Source organism: Phacochoerus africanus, chromosome 2 (assembly GCF_016906955.1).
Source record: "Phacochoerus africanus isolate WHEZ1 chromosome 2, ROS_Pafr_v1, whole genome shotgun sequence".
Taxonomy (NCBI): domain Eukaryota; kingdom Metazoa; phylum Chordata; class Mammalia; order Artiodactyla; family Suidae; genus Phacochoerus; species Phacochoerus africanus.
The window spans coordinates 101,009,083-101,028,968 of record NC_062545.1 but is presented as its reverse complement, the minus strand read 5'-3'; the positions used below and the strand labels follow the sequence as shown (position 1 = coordinate 101,028,968).

The window sequence follows — 19,886 nt, the reverse complement described above, 5'->3', positions numbered from 1 at the left end:
AAGAGGTACTACAGAGAGGGGGGCTGTGTAATTGAGAGGACCTAGAGATTGCTTGGTTATAAGAAGATGAGTAAGCGAGAACAGTCTGGGTTTGGGGCCTAAGTTACTGATGTAGTCTCCAAAAAGGAGAATACAGAGTAAAGAAGTGGATTTGAAGTGTTAGGAGAGATGAGTTCAGTTTTGCACGTGTGGAGGTTGAGGGCTGGGCAAGAGGTCCAGGTGGAGGTAGCCAGTAGGTCATTAGATGTAAAGCTGTGAAGTGCAGTGGAGAGTCCGAGGGAGTAACTGGAGACCTGGAAGTCACCAGCATGAACGTGGTGGTCGATGAAGGGGGAACACAGGGAAATGAAGAGAAGACACCTAGGGATGGAACTCTGGGGAACATGCCAGTGGTGAAGGGTATTCTGGGAAAGTGGATACTGGGAATGAATAGAAAAAGTAGCAGGTTAGAAAAAAGGTGAAGGGCCTGGGGATAGAAAGAATTTCACCAAGGAGCAGGTGTCAGTAGTGTCCAAAGCCAGGAGCCCCACGAGATTCTGATTGGCTTTGGAAGTTAGACGGTCACTTAGTTTAGATCAGTTTGGGACAGAGGTATTTCTGTCGGGATGGTCATTTGAAGCCTACCTTTGCTGCTTACTTATTCTGTGACTTGGGAAAACCATTTTGTCCTTGGCTCTTTGTGAAGAGCTGGTTGGCCTCTTAGCGGGTTCTAGTCTATGATGGTTATGGCTCCATGGGTTCAGAGAAAGTGCTTTGAGGGGATCAAGGGTGAGGTCAGGTATTTGTTGGAGGAGGAGGTGCAGGTAGTCTATTCCTGATTCCAGCAAAGCTTCAGTTTTTATCTATTTGATACGTTTGACTTTAGTACATGATTTTATTTGAAAAAGCATAGCACAGTATAAGAAATTTGAAAACTGTTAGCCTGTAGGAACCATAGTTACCTTCAAGAATTTAAAGCTATATAATTAATAGCTGGTATTGAAAATTCCTCTACTAGATGAAGATTATAATAGATACTGACTCGCTCATGATACAGATTTTATTCAGGGGTCAACATTAGTGTTTGAGTGTCTAATAATAGCTCTTCTCATTAGGAATTAAAATTGAACTTCTAAACAACCAAATTCTATTTTATGCTTTGTTAAAAAACTTTTTTTATTTATGTGTCTTACTAGGTTCTGACTCCGAAGATCTTTTGGAAGAATTGCTCTGCTGTTTGATGCAGTTAATCACTGATATTCCACTCTTGTAAGTTCTGGTTAAGCCAGGATTAGTTTTATCTTCTTTGTATATTGAAGATGGCAGTTGATCATGTTGCAGAGTTTGTGGGTCATGGTGTAGTAATACTGTCACGTGTGCCTTTTATGTGTGCCTTCAAGTACATGCTTGTGGTTCTTCTGTCTCTCTTGCCTAATAATATTTAGACACTGACTCTCCATCATGAAACGAAGAATTTTATATTGTTGAGGGAAAAATAATCAAACTTAGTAATATTAAGCATATGATAGGCACAGAATTAGAGTGATCTCTGTAAACAAGGGTTTGAGAGAGGAGCAGTTTGAATCTCATCCAGGTATAGGTGCAGCTAGTTGTCCACCCATCCTTTGTTCTCCCTTTACCCCATTCCTGCTGTCTGAGCTTTTATGGAGAGGTCAGATTTCCACTTCCAGCCTTTCAGAAACTAGGTGTGGTCAGTGGGTTGTAGAGGGAAGTCTTTCAGTAAAACTTGTGGGTAGAGCTCTTTAAGGCCACCTGACTCATCTAGGAGGCATATCTTTTTGTTCAGGAGAGCCCACTTTCCTGCTTTCTGGAATGTGGACAGGGTCTCTTGAGAGTTGTGTTGAACCTCTTGTCACCATGGGCTAAGACACTCGCAGAAAATTTTGCTTTGACATCACTGAGCTGATGAACCAAAGTCATCAACTAGTATCTACCCCACCACCCTGAATTCTCATGTGAGAAAAATAGACCCTTATGTTTATACTAGATTTTGTTTTTTTACAGTTTTATTGAAATTTAGTTAATTTACAAGGCTGTGATAATTTCTGCTGTACAACCAAACAACCCAGTCATATATACTACGCTAGATTTGTTATCACCAGATTTTGTCACCACAGCTGAATAAAGTTCCTGTAAGAGTCAAAATGTTTGTTACTTTTAAAGCAATTACTCTCAGGCTTATTTTTCTAATTGTCTCTCTGAGGAACCTTTTTAGAAATTTTTTCCTTAATTACCTCTCTGGAGCCCTAATGAAATTTGAATATTATGTGCTATGGCCTTTTGAAGGGTTGCACTTCATTATAATGTCTATGAAGTTTTTTTACCCCTGAAGAACCAGTTTTCATCTCTTGAGGGTGATTTTGCCCCCACTGAGAATGCATCCTTTTTTTTTTTTTTTTGGCTGCACCTGAGGCATGTGGAAGTTCCCTGGCTAGGGTTTGAACCCATGCCACAGTTTCGACCTGCACCGCTATGCCTGATCCTTAACCCGTTGCACCACAAGGGAACTTCCAAGAATGCATATTTTAAAGGAATTAATTTTGAAATAAAAGAGTAGATTTTAAGACTTATCATCATAACATCTTAATTATCATTGGAAATGTGGCCCCAAAAGGAATGACAGGTATTTGTGAGCAGGTAGGCTCCTGGCTTCTATTGTGCCTAAGTGCAGCATCCAGAATTGAAATACAAATTTAGGAATGAGAACCACTAAACCTCCTTGTGTCTTGGTCTGTTGATATGCAGCATGGAAGGTTGGGCTGAGACAACTGAGGAGTCCCTGACAGGGAAGGGCATGGGGGAGTCCCATGCTTTTTGCATGTCTGGTATCCTTTCTCGCCTTCCTGTACAATATTGTTGGGGCCGAGGGTGGGCACTGTGTGCCCAGTTTAGTTTTTGGGCACTCTGGGAATGAAATGTGGCTCCATGACACGGTTTGTGCCAGTTACCTGTAAGCAGACTCATGAGCTTGCAGAGCATGTACCCATGTACCTTAAGCTCATTGCCCTTGGCCTTTCTCTTCTTTCCCGGATGTGGAGCTGGTGCACTGGGCCATCTTAAAACGATGGTGAAGAGTGCCACATACAAAAAGAAAAAAAAAAAAAACCCAGTGTCCCGGGGCGTGGGATATAGATGATGTTATGAAACTATTAACACCAGTCCTAGATGGCTTATCTTTGGATTTTGTCTTATGTGAAAAGAGCATATACTTTTTTTGGTTAAGCCACTGTGGTTACATATGGTCAAATGAGGGAAAGGAAACACATATATTGTCTACTCTTTGCTTATCATAGCATGTACGATGCTTTATGTGCTCCTGATTTAATTTAAAAATACAACCACCTCTATTACATTTATGTCATTACCAAATACCACCAATTTTGTATATATCCTAAATGGTATATCAGGATATATACAAATACACTCATTGTGCGTTTGTTTTGTAGTTGATAAAATATTTTGGTGGGAGGATGGAAATTATAAATCCCCTTCGGATAGTAAGCTGTGAATGCAGTGAATAGACCAGCCACTTAAAGAGTCTTGGGGAGCAAGTAGACAGTGTTGTAATATTTCAGACGTTTCAATGTTTTAATGTGTTTATACTTTTTAAATGAACTGAAAATGCACAGACAGCCAGATGTCTTGTATTATGTGCAACCAGCTGCTGAAACAATTTCTTATGATTTAATGTTGTTGGAACTCCCTCCTACAAGAAGGTTTGTCTTGGTAACAGTTTCCATGTGAAACCAAACTACTCTTTAAATGTTTCATCTACTATAGTCATAGTACAGTGGTATGGGTCAGCTTATAATTTAAGAAGGAATATTGACCTATGAAAACTAAGGAGGCTCCAGACACACCTGACTATCATAAGTCTTACTGTAAACATTGATCTGTAACGTTGGCATGCCAGGGCTGCCCCAGTAGGTGGATAACAAGAGGAATCTAATTTTCATGCTCATTTCAGGTCATTCAAAAGTAGCTTAAACATTTCCTTTGAGACTGTGAAGTCATTCTATTAATGCTGAAAGCCCGTGGTCACCAAGACATAGATAGATATTTAGAAGTCTGTAAGTTTTTTGTTGTTGTTGTTGTTGTTTTGCTTTTTAGGGCCACACGCATGGCATATGGAGGTTCCCAGGCCAGGGGTCAAATAGGAGCTACAACTGCTAGCCCACACCACAACCACAGCAATGCAGGATCCGAGCCTTGTCTGTGATCCACACCAGCTCGTGGCAACTCCAGATCCTTAATCCACTGAGTGAGGCCAGGGCTTGAACCCACAACCTCATGTTCCTAGTTGGATTCATTTCTGCTGCGCCACCATGGGAACTCTCAGTCATAAGACGTCGTTCCCGTCTTATGACTGAGAGAACAAGATCAACTATGGTAGTTTAAACTCCCAGAACTTGTAGGAATTCATTTGTAATGAAAATTGATTTCTGAATAGTAAGTGGATACTGGTTCTCAGTTTGGATTTCTCAATAAAATGCTAATTCTCCGAGGTGTTAAACTTCAACAAAGATTAAAATTACACATCTTCCAGGAGTTCCCCGGTGGCTTAGTGAATTGGGGATCCAGTATTGTCATTGCTTGGTGTGAGTTGATCCCTGGCCCAGGAACTTCCACATGCCATGGGTGTAGCCAAAAAAAAAAAAAAAAATACACACCTTTTAGGAATCCTTCCTTAACTTCATACCTCTCAGCTTTTATGTAAGTATTTAAAAGAAAGATCAAGTCAGGCACAGTCTTGTGACTTGACATGTTTCAGTGTATATTGAGTTGATCCATTAGAATTGAAATGTATTCCAAAAGTAAGACCTTATCTGTAATTGTTACACCTTCTTGATATCAAGGAGTTGAATGGGAGCAGAATAAGGTAGACTAAAGCTCTGTCCCTCAAGACACTAATGGTGGAACATGGTCGGCAGGCTAGGGGTGAAAGCACAACCCTTAGAATTTGTGACACTGGTTGGTTTTTATAGTGTTACTGGGAGGGTTGCCTGAGACCTCGTGACTCTACCCAGCAGTAGAGTTCAGGTGAGGCCCTAGCATCAGAAGCAGTCAGGTTGTATGGGCCTAATAGTTATGTTTTGAGGACTGCTTATGATGCTTTTTTATTATAAAATAGTTGCTTTGAGAACTTGAACTGGATTTCTTTCCTTGTCTTTTTGTCTGTTTTTGTTGCTGATGTTTTTGTCAAAGCTGTCACTCTTAACTGTGTATAATCATGCCATTGTTGAGAACAAGTCTTACCCCCTCTCTCTAGTGCCCCTGCTCTGGACAGGTCACTGTGAGGTCTGCTCAGAATGGGCATCTCTGTTGACTCCAGCCCCTTCCTCTGACATCCATTTGTGTGTCTTCTCCTTTATCAGCTTGTGAGCTCGATAAGAAAGGCTGGAGCTGCTGAATTCTCAGCTTGGCCTGATTGGCAGATATTTAAATTCCACAATTTAAGAAACTAGGTTTTTTGTAAGTCGTATATTGATAAAGATGAGATATTCAGTCAATTGCTTTCACTGCCTTTTCCAGGGAGTGTGTGTCTGTTTGTGTAGCGGGACTTTGTCTGCCTCTCAAGCACAGGGTTATCTGGTGTTGTCTGCTGACCTTGTCCATGTCACACATTCTCCTTCAGCCATGGTGGTGTCCTTGCTAATTTGGAACATGCCAGTCTACTCCTGTCTCCAGGGCCTTTGACCTTTCTTCTTCTGCCTTGAATATCCCCTCAGATATTTGCACAGCTTATGTCCTGACCTCCTTCAAGCCTCCTTTTGCTCAAAGGTCTGCTTCTTAGAAATAGCTGCTCTGACTACCCATAATACTCCTCTCATTTTCTGTCCTTTTATCATACTTTATTTCTTTTGTTCTAATACAGAAACATTAGACCTTTCATGTTACCTGTTATTTCTCAAATAAAATTAGAATGAAGCCTTCCACGAAAACAAGGGCTCTTCTTATGCTAGCATTTGTTTTTCTCACTGCTGTACTCTTAGTCCTCCTGTTAGCCTGGCATATGGAAGACTGAAAAAAATATTTGAGTGAGTAAATTTGTGGGGGCCACAAACTATGCAGTGTGCTTAAAGCATTTTGTTTGTCTTTCATATGTGCTAAGCCATATTCCATTGCTGATGTAGTGGCTCAAAGCCCCTTGCAGTTGGTATATTATATAAACATTAGATATCTCATAGACATTAATAGTAGAAGGGGGCTACTAGAAACTGAAACACTGAGAAATAATATCTGACACTATTTAAGGTAATGGCGGATTAATTACCTATAAATGCTGAGCCGTCTGGAGCCATTTAGTTTAGAGACAATCAGCATTGTATCTCTGTGGTCCCCACGTTATCTCTTTACATTATAATTATTTTTCATTAAGTTTGTCTTCAAAAACATACCTTATGAATATACTATGTGTATATACTATACTGAACCTTGGATAAAGAAAGGCTTGACTTTGAAAGAGCTTAGCGATGGGTAGATGCGTAGAAAGATAGCCTGGTAAGAGGAACAGTTGATAAATGCTGCAGTCATTTGGAAGTGTAGTGATGAGCAGTGCTTAGGTCTTCAAGGAGGCAGAAAGGAGCCGCATAGGGACCTCTTGGATATGTCCATTGTGTTTGGAGAATCACAAGTGCATTAGTTTGATTAGAGAGAGGGTTTGTGGGAGATTATTGCTGGAGAAGCTATGACGTTTGATGGAGTAAAGACTTGAATGATAGAGGGACTAGATGTTTGATTATGTTTAGGGTTCTCTGTTTATTAAGATATAAAAGAACATAATATATCTATTTTTTGGAGCTATTTCTCCAAAATCCATTTTGGATGTGTTTGGGGAGGGATAGAACTGATTAAGAATCATATTTATAAAATTCACTTTGTCCACTGGATTTATGAAACGTAATAAAATGATATAAAGTACACATTTTTTCGACTCATGGATGTTGGTATTGGCTTAGATGTTATACTTTGGAAAATTTGAATATTGAAAACTTTGCTAACAGTGGTGGCTTAAGAACCTGAAGAGCCATAAACAGTTTCTTTATGAAGTCTGCAGGGTTTTGAGAGTGAAAGAACTGGGGAGACTCATGGTCGGTGGTGAAGGGCCTAACTGTCAGGAAAATCCTTTCTACAGCCCTGCATGTAGATATCCAAACTCCTCTCAAATCCAGCCTCAACAGAGTGGGTGGCTAAAACAAGTCAGCATTTAAGTTTTAGGTGCTGTAAAGTAAATATCTAGTATAGCTTTCTGGCTGAATGAGGTATTTAAAACATTCCCAGCAATGAATTAAAGATGATAGCATTTTCAAATACTGAGACAGAAATAAGTTTACAGTAACTTATTAGTTTGAAAATTGATTTCTGGTGCCTCCGGTGGCGGGTGGGGGGATGGGGGGAAGGAGGGGGGAATCCAGGTTAAAAATTGTTATTATGTAAAACCTTCCCCAGGTTTATTGAAAAAACCTGACCAGGATATATCCAGTAGCACAAATGTTTTTACAAGATACTTGCTCGGATTTCATAATTGCGTAACTGATTATTGCCAAGAAGTGTAGGAGACATTGTGTAGTAGGAAAAAAACACCACTAATTCTAATTTTGAATCCCAAAGACAGGGCTTAAATCCTAGCACCAGCACTCATCAGCAGTGCACTCCAGGCCTTGGTTTTCTCATTTTGTTTTTGTGGGTTTTGTTGTTGTTGTTGTTGGCCGTGCCTATGGTATGTGGAATTTCTCAGGTCAGGGATCAAACCCGCCCTATAGCAGTGACTAGAGCCACAGCAGTGACAACACTGGATCCTTAACCCACTGTGTCAAGAGGGAACTCCTCAGTTTTCTTTTTTAAATTGGGGTTCATAGATCATAGACTGTCACCTGGAAAAGGTATTTGGAGATACCTGGTGCAGTTGTTTAATATTTTAGATATGGAAACTGAAGTGCAAAAGTTTGGAGACTAACTCATATTGCCATTGAACTTGGTAGTTTAATATACACCATGTCCTTAACTGCATTTGGGGGGCCAGCAGCTGAGAGGAGACATCTCATCCTGGATTGAGGTCTTTCTAGTGCTCTCCCTGCCTACTCTCTTACTTAGGATTGTGTTGAAGACTAAAGTAATGCATTTGAAAATGCTTTTGTAAAATTCAAAATGCTTTATGATTATGAAAGTGTATTGCTGTACACATACTAGGTACTTAAGAGAAACATTGAATGTATTTGCTTCTGAGTTAATTTTTCTATTTTAAACTTCTCAGTAAAAAGTAGTAGTACTTGGTCATTGACAAATATAGTGGTCCTAAGGATACACAGTGTCTAAGATTCAAAATAATAGGCTGAAGAACCTATGTGGGAACTGATTTAAGTTTTTGTTGGGTCAGGTTGCTTGGAGGAGCATCTCTGGCAGCTTTGGAGGACTGCTTCTAGCCTGACATTAGCTGTGAAAGATTAGCAGCAGCTAAAGAATCCTAAATCTTAGCTGTCATTTTGCATATGTTTGTATATTTCCTTGCAAGTTGTGACCTATTTAGAGGCATATATCATTGGATTTTTAGAATTAGAATTAAGCTTGTTTTATCATTTTCATTTTATGTATGATGGTACTGAAGAAGCGAGAAAGGAAGTGACTTTCTTAAGGTCAGTTTGCAGGATTCTTCGCTCAGCCCTAAAAATGCTGAATCTCTGTCTTCAAAGAATTTTTACTCTTATAAAAGCAAGGCTGGTCCAGGATGCTTTTGTTAATTTCTTTTGCTCTTATTAGTGCATGTATGGCAAAATATGAATGAGGTGGTTTTGACATTAACAACTGCAGAATTTTATTTTATTTTTTTATTTTTTTTGTCTTTTTGCTATTTCTTTGGGCCGCTTCCGCGGCATATGGAGGTTCCCAGGCTAGGGGTTGAATCGGAGCTGTAGCCACCGGCCTACGCCAGAGCCACAGCAATGCAGGATCCGAGCCGCGTCTGCAATCTACACCACAGCTCACTGCAACGCCGGATCATTAACCCACTGAGCAAGGGCAAGGACCGAACCCGCAACCTCATGGTTCCCAGTCGGATTCGTTAACCACTGCGCAACGACGGGAACTCCCAGAATTTTAATTCTGCCAACAAACAGTTGATTTTTTTCTCCCTCTATAATTTTTGTGTTACTTATGTAAGTTAATTCTTTACAGAGTGATTTCATTTTGGGGGCATAATTACATTACCTTTGGGTATTTAATACTAGTTATTGATGCTGATGCAGTCATTTTAAATTATAGTGTATGTGTGCACATGGTTTGGGGAGACAATCAAATAGCATGGAGGACTTATGATGAGAACAAATTTCCTTGTCCTATCCCTTTCTTCCTCAGAGACAATCATTTTTCATTTTTAGCTATTCTGGTGGTTTATAGAAACCTTTACCCTTATCTTACCTTTATATATATTGCTAGATAATATAACACTATTCTTTTTGTTTAAATTAAAGGCTTTATTTTTCAGAGCAGTTTTAGATTCATACCAAAATCCAGCAGGAAGTACAGAGTATTCCCGTACCCCTCTTCCCCACACACACAGCCTCCCCCACTGTGAAATTTCTCACCTCAGTGATAACATTTGTTACAGTCAATGAACCTGCATTGACACATCATTATCACCCAACTCATAGGGAACCATTAGGGTTCACTCTTGGTGTGTTGTACATTCTGTGGATTTTGACAGAGGTAAGACATGTATCCACCATGACAGAATCATAAGAATGGTTTCATTGCCCTAAAAATCATCTGGGCTCTGCCTGCCCATCTCCCCACCCCATTAACCCTTGGTTACAGCGGATGCTTTTGCCGGCTCCATAGTTTCACCTTCTCTCAAATAGCATAGAATTGGAATCTTGTAGTTTGTAGCTTTTTTTTTAGATTGGCTTTGTTCACTTAGTAGTATGCATTTAAGATTCCTTTAGTGTTTGTGGCTTAGTTGCTCATTTCTTTTTAGTGCTGAAGAATACTACATTTTCTGGATGTACTTATGTAGAAGTTAACTTTATGCATATATACAGATATAGTCCTTATGCAAGTTTTAGAATTACGTATGACCATTTAAAAATTTAATAAAAATAAATTTGGTAAGAAAAAATTCTCTAAGGAGAGTATACCAATTATAATCCCACCAAAAACGTTTAACAGAGCCTCAACAATATTGTTTATTGCATAAGTTTTTGTAAGCTAAAAATGGAAATCCCTATTGTGATCCTTTTTTTTTTAAATTTTTATTTATTTATTTATTTATTTTATTTATTTATTTTTTTGTCTTTTTGTTGTTGTTGTTGTTGTTGCTATTTCTTGGGCCGCTCCCGTGGCATATGGAGGTTCCCAGGCTAGGGGTTGAATCGGAGCTGTAGCCACCGGCCTACGCCAGAGCCACAGTAACGCGGGATCTGAGCCGCGTCTGCAACCTACACCACAGCTCACGGCAACGCCGGATCGTTAACCCACTGAGCAAGGGCAGGGACCGAACCTGCAACCTCATGGTTCCTAGTCGGATTCGTTAACCACTGCGCCACGACGGGAACTCCCTAATTTTTATTTATTTTTTTTCCACTGTACAGCATGGGGACCAAGTTACACATACATATATACATACTTTTTCCTCCCACTGTTGTATTGTGATGTAAGTATCTAGACATAGTTCTCAATGCTACACAGCCGAATCTCATTGTAAATCCATTCCAAGAGCAATAGTTTGTATCTGTTAATCCCAAGCTCCCCATCCCTCCCACTCCCTCCCTCTCTCCCGGGCAGCCACAAGTCTATTCTCCAAGTCTATGATTTTCTTTTCTGTGGAAACGTTTATTTGTGCTGTATATTAGATTCCAGTTATAAGTGATATCGTATGGTATTTGTCTTTCTCTTTTTGACTTATTTCACTCAGTATGAGAGTCTCTAGTTCCATCCATGTTGCTGTAAATGACATTATGTCGTTCTTTTTTATGGCTGAGTAGTATTCCATTGTGTATATACACCACATCTTCCTAATCCAATCATCTGTAGATGGACATTTGGGTTGTTTCCATGTCTTGGCTATTGTGAATAGTGCTGCAATGAACATGCGGGTGTATGTGTCTTTTTTAAGGAAAGTTTCATCCGGATATATGCCCTATTGTGATTCTTATGTACATTTTCTCATTACAGGTGAGGTTGAACATCTCTTTACATGTTTAAATGCTGTTTCTAACTTTAAGTAGAAGTTTAGTAGTCATTAGTAATTTTTGAGGGCTCTTTTTCCCTTGATTGTTCCTTGTTTTATGAATGCACCATTTAAGCTATCATTATTGTAGTTTGGAGCCCACATAACCACTTTGGTATATCTGCTTTATTATTACATATCCACCATATTAATCCATCTTAATTTTTTATTTTTTATAATGTTAAAAAATTTTTTTTGGTTAACGTTTATTTATTTCGAGAAATATGGCTGTATTTTATACAGTTGATGCAGTCCTTGAGGAACCATAAAAACATGGAATGGATTTTGAGTTTACCTGATCCACACCATTTTTACATATGATAAAGTTGATAGATAAGTTGACTGATAAAGGTGAGGAGTGACAGATCTGATACTAGAATGAAGCTTTCTTGACTCCTAACCTCTAGGCACTTCTGTTCCATTCTTAATAACTTTTACAAATGAGGAGTATTACTGTGTCTTTGATTTTGTTTTAAAACTAGCCATCACTGCTATTGACAGCATCAGTAAAATACTATACCACTTTTTAATCTTTCCTCATAATTTACTTTTAGAATGTCCATGTTGGCATGATACTGATATTTCTAACTTTTGGTCTTAATCCTTTGAACTTGTCAGTTGTTTTTGTTAAACTTATGTTCCATTTACAGTACTGTTGGTTTCTTATCCAATAGTAAGTCAAAGGATGTTTTTTTCCTGCGTATTCATTGACTTTGCCCTTTGCCAACACTAACACCCATTTCATGAAGGCTTTTGTCTTTATCCAAGTGTTCCACTCTGCCCTAGCAGAGCAGTGCAAGGTCATGGCGCTTGCCTTTTTTTTCTCTTCACATGAAATTAATAACTTGCTCCAACAGTAGTTTGTTCTAGGACATTTCCAGCCCAGATGGTGGAAAGTTCTTGGGATAATATGGCAGCCAGAGCAACATTTTGGCTTTTTAAAGTTGACTTTGTTTTGGCGATTGTGTAATGAAAATCCTCTGAAGATTATACAAGGACATTAAACAAGAAAGATCTGTTGGCTTAAAACATTTTTCATCTTTTAAAAACGGCCACACTCAGCATGGTAGAATTTTGGTTTCTTTCATGTATTGGACTGTCTTGGCTCTTTTCCTTGATTATTTGGCACTTAAGATAGCCCCAATTAATATATTTTAAATTTTGTTTTCACAGGAATATAACATTGCTTTGAGTTCCTTTTATTTGAGCATTATAGGATGTTACAGCAAGAAATGAAATGAGGGATCATCTTGCCCGATGTACTTATTTACAAATAAGAAAACTGAGACCCAGAGGGGTTATTTTGAAATAAGCAGAGTGAGTTTAATAGAGAACTTAGAAGCAGACCCTGAGTTTTCTAACTTGGGGTCAGTAACTCCTATAATATGATTTAATTTTTGTTTATTCTTATTTCACTGTCATCAGATTTTAATCAATAAAATTTTGATTTTAACATTTATGATAATCCTCTAGCTTTAGTTCCTGATTAATATAATTTTCAAACAGATGCTACACTTACGTTGTTCAAATACCAAACACATAGAAGTGGACATGAACCTGTCCTACCTGTCCCTATTCCCTATCTCTCCAGCCTTGCGTTTGCCTCCAGAGTGATCACTGTTCTTAGTTTTCTTACGTATCCTTCCTGAAATTTTTCATGTGTATATATGCAGTTATGAATATAGACTCTTATTTCCTCCTGTATTCTCATAAAAGGTGGGAGATTATACATAGTGCTTTGAACTTTCCTCTCTTTCTGCTTAACAGTCTATCCTAACACCTTCTGTATACAGGCATTTAGAGAGCTTTCTCATTTTTGTCTTTTATTTTTTGCTTTTTAGGACCACACCCCCAGCCTATGGAAATTCCTAGGCTAGGGATTGAATTGGAGCTACAGCTGCCAGCCTACACCACAGCCACAGCAGCAGGGAATCTGAGCTGCGTCTGTAACCTATGCCATAGTTCATGGCAGTGCCGGATCCCTGACCCACTAAGCAAGGGCAGGGATCAAACCCTCATCCTCATGGATGCTTGTCAGATTCATTTCTGCTGTGCCACAATAGGAACTCATTTTTGTCTTTTAAGTAACAACTTTATTGAGATATAATTCAAATAACCCAGCCTTTCAAATATTCTTTCAAAGTGTATATTTAGGTGGTTTTTAGTATACTCACAAAAGTTGTGGACCTGTCACTGCTATCTAATTCCAGAACTTCATTACCCCAAAGAGAAACACTGTACCCATTAGCTTCTTAGGAAGGAACAAAATTTCTAGGTGTAAAACCTTTCAAATAGTGTTTGCTTCTAATGACTAAATGCTTTTAATGAAAATGAATCTGGGACTCTGTGCCCTTTGCCAGTATTTATAAGCTTAACTTCTTTGGCAAGTGTGATGGTTAATATTGTGTGGTAATTTGAGCTGAGGAATGCCAGAGGTCAGACATCATTTCATTATCTCTGGGTGTGTCTGTGAGTGTGTTTCTGAAAGTGATTAGCATTTGAATTGGTCTGTAAAACAGATCATATTCACTAGCATTGGTGAGCATCACCAGTCCATTGAGGGCAGGGATAGAAAAAAGGTGGAAAGGGGCAGATTTGTCCTTTTGCATAAGCTGAGACATCCATCTCCTCCTGTCCCTGGATGCTGGCACTCCTGTTCTTTGGGCTTTTGCACTTTGACTGGGGCTATTCTGCTTCTCAGGGCTTTGGATATGAACTGGAACTACATCACTGGCTTTGCTGGGTCTCTTGCTTGCTGATGGCAAATAATGAGACCTCTTAGCCTCCATAATTGTGTTGAACTAATCTCTTTTAATAAATTTCTTTCTCTCTCTATGTATATACCTCTGTATCCTGATGGTTCTGTTTTTGGAGAGCCCCAGGAATGCGACAAGTATGGCTAGTTCATTGCTATAGTCAGAATATTCGTGTACTCCCCAAATTCTTTTTTTTTTTTTTTTTAACGGCCACACCCACAACATATGGAAGTTCCTGGGCCAGGGATTGAATCCAAGCTTGCAACTGGAACCTACACCACAGCTTCAGCAATGCCAGATCTTTCAACCCACTGCTCTGTGCTAGAGATCAAGCCATGCCTCTGCAGTGACCTGAGCCACTGCAGTTGGATTCTTAACTTACTTTGCCGCAGTGGGAACACCGCGCCCCCCCCCCCCCCCAATTCATATTTTAAAACCTAACTTGGAGGTGTTCCCACTTTGGTGCAGTGCGTTAAGTATCTGACTACAGCAGCTCGAGTTACTGCACAGGCACACGTTTGAACCCTGGCTTGGCACAGTAGGATCTGGCATTGCTGAGGCTGTGGTGTGGGTTGCAGCTGTAGGCTCGGATTCAGTCCCTGGCCCTGGGAGCTTCCATTTGCAGGTGGGTGCAGCCATAAAAAATAAATAAATAAAACCTGACCTCCAAGGTGATGGTGTTAGAAGGTATGGGGCTGGGCCTTTGAGGGAATGATTAGGTTATAAGGCTCTGCCCTCATGAGGGGATTAGTGCCCTAATAAAACATACCCAAGTAGACTTGCTTGCTGCCTTCCATCATATGATAACACAGTAAAAACACTTAATCTCCGTGAACCAGAAAGCCAGCTTCGTCAGACCCTGGCTATGTAGGTATCCTGCTCTGAACCCTCAGCCTCCAGAACTGTGAGAAATAAATTTCTGTCTTTTATACATCACCCAGTCTATATTTGTTATTACAGTCCAGAGGACTGAGACCCTCAGATTGTTTTTCCTTGTTGAAAATCCCCTTTGTTTACAGTGAAGTGAGAGAGAGGCATAATTAAGAAAACCTATAATCAGAATGAGATTAGAGATTATCCTCAGACCATCTCTAACATTTTTTTTTTTTTACAAATTTCCCGATAAAGACAACTGGTTTGAAGCAAATGTTTCTCCCACTCATATTCTTTATGCCCTTCTCATTTTAAAAATTTAAATTAAAAATAATGAAAATAGCCACCTATAACCTTATCTTCCAGGTTTGCCGTTTTTATTTTATGCAACTTAGTATCTGCATGTATATTCATTCATATGGTACATACTAGTCTGCTATCTTTGCTCAACATAACATCATGAGACAAATATTTCAATAAAATGTGTTTCAGAAGCAGAAGGGGGAACTTGTTTTATGATGCCAGCATAACCCTGATACTGAAACCTAACAATGACATTCCATAAAAAGAAAATTACAGAGCGATGTCTCTCATGAATATAGGAGAAAAACCTTTTTTGTTAGGGCTGCACCTGCGGCATGTGGAGGTTCTCAGGCTAGGGGTCGAATTGGAGCTGTAGCCACTGGCCTACACCACAGCCATAGCAACTCCAGATCCAAGCTGTGTCTGTGACCTACACCACAGCTCACAGCAACACTGGATCCTTAACCCACTGAGCAAGGCCAGGGATCGAACCTGCATCCTCATGTATACTAGTCAGATTCATTTCTGCTGAGCCACAACGGGAACTCTGAAAAAGCTTTTTGAAAAAGCACATTGCATCCATCAGTATATGAACAGGATAATACCTTGTAACCAAGTAGGGCTTGTTTCAGGAATATAATATATAATATTGTTAACACTTAAAAATCAATATAATATGCCACATTGACAAAATAAATTAGAAAAGCCGTACGATTATTTTAGTAAATGTACAAAAAGCATTTGACAAAATTCACCATCTATTCGTGGAAAAAAAAAAAAAAACTCTCAGCCAACTAGGAATGGAAGGAAACGTCTTCAACTAGGTTAAGGGCATCCATGAAAAATCTGCCATCACACTTAATAATGAGAGACTAAAGCTTTCCCTCATTTATGATTAAGAACAAGTCAAGGATGTTTGCTCTCAGCATTTCTGTTTCCTATTGTGTGAGACTCTAGCCAGTTTAATAAAATAAAGAATAAAAGGCATAGAGATTAGAAAAGAAGTAAAACTATCCTTATTTGCTGGCAACATTATTATTTATGTAGACGACCCTAAGGAGTATACAAAAACTTTTTATTGAAAAATACCTTTAGCAAGGTTGCAGGTTATAAGATGATTATACAAAAATCTTATATTGGAAGCAAACAATTAGGAACTAAAACCTTAAAAATTCCATTTTAAAACAATATAAAAAACATACTTAGCAAATTCACCACATGTGTACAATTTATATATTGGTAACTAAAAACCATTGCTCAGTGAAGTGAAAGAAGACCTAAATATAGACATATATCATGTTCAAGAATTGGAAGCCTTGGAGTTGCTGTCGTGGCTCAGCGGAAACGAATCTGACTAGCATCCATGAGAACTCAGGTTCGATCCTTGGCCTTGCTCAATGGGTTAATGATCAGGTGTTGCTTTGAGCTGTGGTGTAGGTTGCAGCTGTGGATCGGATCTGGCGTTGCTGTGTCTGTGGTGTAGACCAGTGGCTGTAGATCCAATTCGACCCCTAGCCTGGGAAGTTCCATAAGCTGCGGGGACAGCCCAAAAAAGCAAAAAAAAAAAAAAAAAAAAAGCAAAAGAAAAAAAAGAAAAAAGAAAAATTTGAAGCCTCAATAATGTTAAGATGTTAGTATTACTCAGATCGATCTACAGATTCAATCATCGCATTTGTTCTGGGTTTTTTTCCCCTCCATGGAAACTGACAGGTTGATTCTAACATGTATATGGAAATGCAAAAAAGAACCTAGAATGTTTGAAGAAATAGTTGAAATAGAAGAACATATGGAATATTTACACTCTATCACTTCACAGTGTATTATAAAGCTACAGTTTTTTAAACTCAATTTTATTACATTTATAATTGTACAACAATCATCACAACCCAATTAAAGCTGCAGTTTTGAAGATAATATGGTATTGACCTAAGTATAGACAAATCAGTGGAACAGTACATGGAGCCAAGAAATAAACCTATGCTTCTCTGGTCAGTTGTTTTTTTGAGAGAAACAACAAAAGAGTTCAGTTGGGATGGAAAAGCTTTTTAAGCTAATGGTGCTAGAAAAGGTAATTTTATGGGGGAAAAGCAAAAAAAGGTTGACTCCTACCTTCGCATATAACACAAAAATTAGAAAAATATGCACAACCTTGGTTTAGGCAAAGATAACTTAGAAAGCATACAGAAAGCAGTAGCCAAAAAAGGAAAAACTTGATAAAGTTAAACTTCTTCAAAAATAAAAATCTTGCCTCCTCAAGAGGGACTGTTTAGGAAAAAAATAGTCAAGCCACAGATGGGAGAAAATGTCTGCAAAACATAAAGCTGACAAAAGACTTTATTCTTAGGTATATAAAGATCTCTTAAATTTAAAAATAATTAGGCAAATAACACAGTTGAAAATGGACAAAAGATTTAATTTGATACTTCACAAAAAAAAGGTATATGAATGGTCAATAAACACACTAAAAGGGTGTTTGTTTTTTTTTTAAGATTTTGTTTTTTCAAGTCCATAGGTTTGTTTTTTTTTGTATAGATAGGTTCATTTGTGCCATATATTAGATGCCGCGTATAGGTGATACCATATGGTATTTGTCTTCTCTTTCTGACTTACTTCACTTAGTATGGGAACCTCTAGTTCCATCCATGTTGCTGCAGATGGCATTATTTTGTTCTTTTTAATGACCGAGTAGTATTCCATTGTGTATATACACCACATCTTCTTAATCCAATCATCTCTCAGTGGACATTTAGGTTGTTTCCATGTTCTGGCTATTGTTTTAATGTGATTAATCATCAGAAAATGCAAATTAAAGCTCTAGTGAGATATTACACAGCACTAGAATAGCTAAAATTAAGACTGATAGTATTGAATGTGGTGAAAATGTAGAACAATGAACTTTCAGAAATTGCTCTGGGTGAAGAAGCCAATCTGAAAAGGCTACATATGGTATTATTTTGTAAAAGGTAAAACTACAGAAACAGTAGAAAGATCAATGGTTGCCAGGGTTTTAGTGTTAGAGGTGCATAGGCAAAGCACAGGGGATTTTTAGGGCAATGAAACTGTCCTGTATGGTACTGTGATCGTGGATACATACTATTATACATTTGTGAGAATTTATAGTGATAATTAGAGTTCCTTTTTTGGCTCAGCGGTAGCAAATTTGACTAGTATCCATGAGGACGTGTTTCAATCCCTGACCTTGCTCAGTGGGTTAAGGATCTGGTATTGCCATGAGCTGTGGTATAGGTTGCAGATGTGGCTCGGATCCGGCATTGCTGCCGTTGAAGCATAGGCCAGCAGCTGCAGCTCCAAATGGACCCCAAGCCTGGGAACTTCCATGTGACACGGTGTGGCCCTAAAGAGGCAGACATACACAAAAATTATAGTGACTATAGAAACTGCATGGCAGTAGGGATCTGTAATGTAAATCATAGATTTTAGGTTATAACGATGTGTTAATTTTGATTCATCATTTTTGGCATATTTGGAACTCTGGGACAGGATGTTGATGTCAAAGGAGATTGTGCTTGTGTAGGGGCAAGGAATATAGGAGAATTCGCTGTAGTTTTTGTTCATTTTTGCTGAGAACCTAAAACTCCTTTGAAAAATAAAATCTATGTTAAAAATTGCTATGGCATATAAAACGGTACAACCAGTTTGAGAAAATGTTTGACAATTTCTTATGAAGTCAGATATCCACCTGTCCTCTTGTCTAGCAGTTTTACCTTTAGGTAATTGCCTAAGAGAAGTGAAAATATATGTATGTTTGCATTTTGGGGGATTGGATTTTTTAGCTTGATATCATTTTGAGTAAATATTTGTATATGCTGTAAGCCTTCCCTAGCCCTCAACATCAACGTTTCTATGCTTCACTGCTGTAGCTTTGCAGAATTCTGCGGTGAGAGAATATGGTTCAAGGGTAATAACTCTTTTCCTTTTCTCCCATTTGTGGTGTTACTTGGTCCAATTAATTTTGAAGAACAGCCTTCTTTTCTAAATCTACACTTTTTCCTTAAGATTGTTAGACCTAGTATTTATTAGTAGTCATAGGTTTTAGTTTAACCAAATTAAAGCAATTTCCTTCTGGATCTGGGACCTAGAGTGAGATGTTAAAGTATAAACTGCCAAAGTTGTTTTTATTATTATTATCTGGGATCTAGAGTAAGATGTTAAATTGTAAACCACTGCAGTTGTTTATCATCATCAGCAGCAGCAACAACGCAGTGGTTGAACACATTGACAAATTTGTTGGAGATGGTCACCTATCTTGATAGACTGTATCCTGTGGCAAGATAGTTTGTTCTTCAGAATTTGGCTTTAATTCCTGACCCAACTAAAAAGCCTAGCCAACTGATTATAGAGTATGGATTCCTGACAGGCATAAACTCTATGAATAAATGATTATTGTGATTCAAAATCCTTTGAGCTTTTGAGCACCCACATCATCATTCATGAAGAATTAATGAATCAACATGACATATCAGGGTTGCCTTTCAATTCAAGAAACACAAATACATGTAGGAATTGCCTTTTATGTGGTTAATATTTACACCAGTAGTTATGGAAATTTCAGGAAAGGGAATTGTTGTACAATACCAGTCACATTTCTCAGTAGAAATGACATTTGTTCATTACATAATAAGATCATTTCCCCAGGCCTCTTGTGTTTTGTTTTGTATACTTGGCTTTTAAAAGGTATTCCTATCAGCAATAACTTCTTAAAATATCTGATA

General features: G+C 38.5%; 1 protein-coding gene across 3 annotated transcripts in view; it reads left to right on the top strand.

The window, feature by feature from the left end:
* Positions 1-19,886, top strand: part of DYM (dymeclin) — a 387,283-nt gene that overhangs the window by 73,464 nt on the left and 293,933 nt on the right. For all 3 annotated transcript variants that reach the window (XM_047764400.1, XM_047764416.1, XM_047764407.1), the window contains exon 6: positions 1,176-1,248. In XM_047764400.1, the coding sequence (XP_047620356.1) occupies positions 1,176-1,248 (73 nt within the window). The remainder of the gene's footprint in view (positions 1-1,175; positions 1,249-19,886) is intronic.